At 41.2% G+C, this 4,471-nt stretch overlaps 1 protein-coding gene across 1 annotated transcript; it reads right to left on the reverse strand.

Annotated features, from left to right (window-relative positions):
- Nucleotides 1-2,752, reverse strand: LOC107218295 (soluble calcium-activated nucleotidase 1). The gene is made up of 4 exons (XM_015656126.2): nt 1,665-2,752; nt 1,342-1,545; nt 940-1,097; nt 1-789 (listed from the first exon to the last, which is right to left on the reverse strand). The coding sequence occupies exons 1-4, from the start codon at nt 2,398-2,400 to the stop codon at nt 577-579; spliced, it is 1,311 nt and encodes a 436-aa protein (XP_015511612.2). The 5' UTR covers nt 2,401-2,752; the 3' UTR covers nt 1-576.
- Nucleotides 2,753-4,471: the final 1,719 nt, after the last annotated feature.

Below are 4,471 nucleotides of genomic sequence, written 5' to 3' on the forward strand. Positions count from 1 at the left end.
TATCAGGGAAAAATAATATCTTCCTTTTATTTGGTCTACTCATTTATCGGAGAAAGTTCGCCAACGCAACAACTATTTTCCCCCCCTCCCTCTTCTCGTTTCCTTTTTCATTTAAAACTCTTTCTTTCATTCGTCATCGAGGATAAGAGAAAAATAAATACAACAAAATGAATCAAACGGAATGATGGATGAAAAAAGAAAAAGCGATCGGTTGTGTGGATCGATTTTTTTCTCAATATAAGCAGAATTAATAGTGATTGTAATAATAATAATGATAATAATAATAATAATAATACTTATTATAATTATTACTATACATACAAATGAACATGTGATTATAACAAATTTTCTATCAACATATATAATTTTTTTTCTTTTTTTGTTTCACCCTTTCCTTATGCCTCTTCTCTCGATAATATGTACACGCATATATAAATAAAAATATAATACACAATTTTAAACGAGCTGCAGGAACTGTGATCGAATTATTCATTCAAGTCTGTAGCCGCGAGATTATATTATTAGTACCTCGTGGAGATTTTTTATATAATCGTCACGCCCGTTGTCGTTGATATATCATACAAATTCGATACCCTCGAACTTTTTATCAGAAACCTTGGTTTCGGACAGTATCGATAATCCGTCGATTGTAAAAGCGGTAATATAAGTAGCCATGCGGCCCTGATTCTCTTCGGTTTTCAGGGCGACGATTATCTCGTCCTTGGAACCGGGCAAGAATTTAAAACTAGCGAATCCTCGTATCGGTATCAGAGTTCCAACTCTGGTTACCTGCGAAACGAACATCGAACGATTACATAGAACTCAAATTTTCTCTTCTCTTCTCTTCTTCTTTATGACTATATATCTTCCTGTTTAAAGAATATTTGTTAACGTCAATAAAAAGAATTTCTGCCGGCAAAACACTCGCAGCCACTCTACCTTGATGTTTAAAAAGTTTTCATCCGCCGTCAGCAGCACGTTACACCCCATGCTTTCGTCTTTGGTTTCGTTGTACTGTTCCTCCGAACATCTTCTGGGTAGGAAAAACCAACTTTTATGAACGTCGCTCCACACGCCTGACTCGTGTATCATGTAACCTGTGAAGACATAGGTGAATAACAAATGTACATTTCAGAAATTAAATAACACTCGTAGGTGTCGTTCCAATTTTTCTGTTTGATTAAGCCTAGACTAAGGAAGTATTCTTGGCTAATTTGTTTGCGCAGCAAACACGTGTACATCTGTTTGCACAACTGTTTCGTGGACTGCTTTGCAATCAACAGAGTGGATTCAGAATGAAACTTGCATGGAAATATACATCCTCATATTTTTCCATATTACCGGGAAATTCTATGTTGAGTGACTGCCTCATTCGTTTGTAATTTGAAACCCAATTCAGCGAATGCGTCTCTCCGAGTACAGAGATGGTTTTCACCCACTGAGGATTGTTGTTGACAAATTCGCCTGCGCTTGTCGTCCACTCTTTGCCCATACTGCCAACGTAAAGCTGTTCGTCCTTGACGGTCGCCCACTCAGACTTGAACCCTAAAAATGATAAGCAGAGTAGCGTTATCATCAGACGACAATCTTGTATCTCTAGCTCCTCTTATCGCCCTACAACTTGCTCACTGTTGGGAACGTAACGATCAGTTTTAAAGTCTCACCCTTGGGATTCTTTCCATTTCCATCCATCAAAATAACCCACGGATACACCTGGTCTCCCTCAATGGAATATATCATGCCCGTTCTGTCGTCCATGGTAAGAAGTCTTCCGTCGAAGGTGACGAGCTCAGAGAGTTCCATGCCTCTACCTTTCATGGCTAAGGAAGACTGGAGGATGATGTCTTTATCGTCCCACGTAACCGAGATAAAATTTCTCTCCGGAACCCAGAGCAAACTGCCGCGTTTCATGATACTGTACCAAGAATCCTTGCTCTCGAGGTTCCTCGATTCCTGATCAAGATCGCTAATTATGGCTATCCTGAATGAGAAGCCAACCTTTGTTCTGACCGACTTGGTGAGCGGGTAGGTATTGTTGTACTTGTAGTAGTGGCAGGCGGAAGCAGGGGCACGAGAGTGCGCAAAACTGTACTTGAGAGTACTGGTAAGATTTGGAAAGGTGTAGAATATCACCAGGACAGTCAGTACAGCGGCGACGACTAGCAGGAACTGGCTCTGCACCCGAAAGGTGCTGTTTCCAACTCTGTAAACGTGGGGAGTGCGTAGAGCCTGGCGCCAATCCCGTATAGACTTCATTTTCTCTCTTCGATTCTTCTTCTTCTTCTTCTTCTTCTTCTTGAAAGTTGTCTCGCCGACAGCAGCGTCTTCGTTTGAAAAAGTTGAGGTGGATCGATGGTTGATTGCATTTGTACCTCCACCGACGCGCACATCATGCAACATCGTCGGTCATGTCGTCACTTTTTTCTGCGCGATACAAAATTCGCTAGAAGATTGATGTCGAGGGATTTGGGACCGGGTTTGAGTTTGGGTTTGTATTTAGGTTATCAATATCGCACCTCATCTATACCACGTATGCTGACTGACACATGCTGTCTGTTTTATTTTCTGCTTTCGCGGTTGTTTTGCTGCGTCAACGACGATGTTTCACTCATCACACCACCGCACACATTGCGAATAAAACAATGAAAATGGTACAAGTCAACGCTGCAGCTCTTTTGACAGCTGACCTGATCGGTTCACCTGCTGGTCGCGTGTCAAGCGAACGAGGCAGGCGTGATCGGTCAGGCGAACGTCGTCTGCCAACTGTGACTTCCGGCGCGCATGCGCCACCTCTTTTTTTTATCAAATCGTATTTCCTACAAACTCGCGATATAGCTTCATTCGGTAACGTAATTGGGACGCCTGCCGTAAGTCCTGACAGGCAACCGCGCAATATACGCGTGTGCAGCGAGTTGCCGAACCACGTAAGCCCACGTGATCAAATTTTATTCGACTTTGCCAAGAATTTGTAGACAACTAATTTTTCATTTTTTACGACACTGCAAGTTTAACGAGAAAATCAACAAAACTATCATTAAGAGCTACATTGTATCATCAAAATGAAAGGCCACTAAACTACCTTCGATGCTGACAAACCTGCAGTTTATTCACGAAAATTAAGAAAATGTTAGAAAAAATGCCTGAAATCTTGTACAATGTGTAATTTTATACGCAGCGAATATACGATCTAGCGAGTTTTTGTGCTGTTAGAAACGTTATAAATTGAGTAGGCAAGATGAGTGGGAATATTTTTTATACATAATACTCACTTTTTTCAGGGTACGATTGTGACGCATGTGAAATCCAAATTCGAAGACGAGGTCGATGTCTGATATCGTGCAGCAGCGTGTACCGCGTTGTCCTGACTCGAAGCATCGTGGATATGAGCTTTATAAAATTCTTGGTTTGCTGACTGACTATTTCTTCCGCCGACGATAATTTTAACGGTATTGAATGTGCGTGACTGCAAATGCCCTGATTGATGCATAAAATCACTCCGATAACACGTGGCCACCGAACCGCACTACGATTAAATATAAACTATCACAATCAATCCGCACTTACTAATTCACTCGCGTCGGATACATCATCAGAAATCATCATAAATAAATTATAAATTATAAATTGTCGGATTGACCATTAACGATTCTACCGTATAAATGAATTTTCATAGAACCGAGGAATTTCAGATTTTTCATCGAGCACGATTTCACAGAGCAAAAAATTGACTTTGGAACACCGGGAAAACGATCGCGAAGAACCGACGGCGAGTCTAAACTTGTCGCGGCAAGAAGAGACGCGACATCACGGCTAACCGGCCGACCGGCGATACTTATGTTCGCTGCTATTGTGGCACGAAGCTTTACGAACGAATATATTGATTGATCGCGCGTTAGTACGATTGTTTAACGTTCGAACATGATTCTAATTAAAGAATATTACTCGCACGACAAACGGCCGATCCGAAGAACGTTCGCGAACGTCGTTATTTACAAATGGCGGCTGGATCGGTTCGCGATTGTTTAATCGTGACGTCACAGAGCCTGCCAAAATGCAGCGCATTGTTGAAACTGTAATATCGATATCGATATGAGAGGAAACCTTCTTTTTATCACGTACATTACAGGCTAGCGTACACTCGGATATAATGTATACTTCTAAAACAATTCTAATGCAAGAATATTACAAGAATATTAGACTCACGGCAAACGGCGATCCGAAGAGCGTCCGCGAACGTCGTTGTTTACAAATGGCGGTTAGACCGATTCGCGATTGTTTAATCGTGACGTCACAGAGCCTGCCGAAATGCAGCGCATTATTGAAACAATAATGTCGATATCGATATTCGAGGAAACTTTGTTTTCATCACGTATATTATAGGCTAGCCTGCACTCTATATTTAAACGAACTTAAATGCGTTTTAGCGAATGAACGAAATTACAGCTTATGTAATTTATGTTTTTACGAGTAT

This window comes from Neodiprion lecontei, chromosome 7, assembly GCF_021901455.1.
Source record: "Neodiprion lecontei isolate iyNeoLeco1 chromosome 7, iyNeoLeco1.1, whole genome shotgun sequence".
Taxonomy (NCBI): Eukaryota; Metazoa; Arthropoda; class Insecta; order Hymenoptera; family Diprionidae; genus Neodiprion; species Neodiprion lecontei.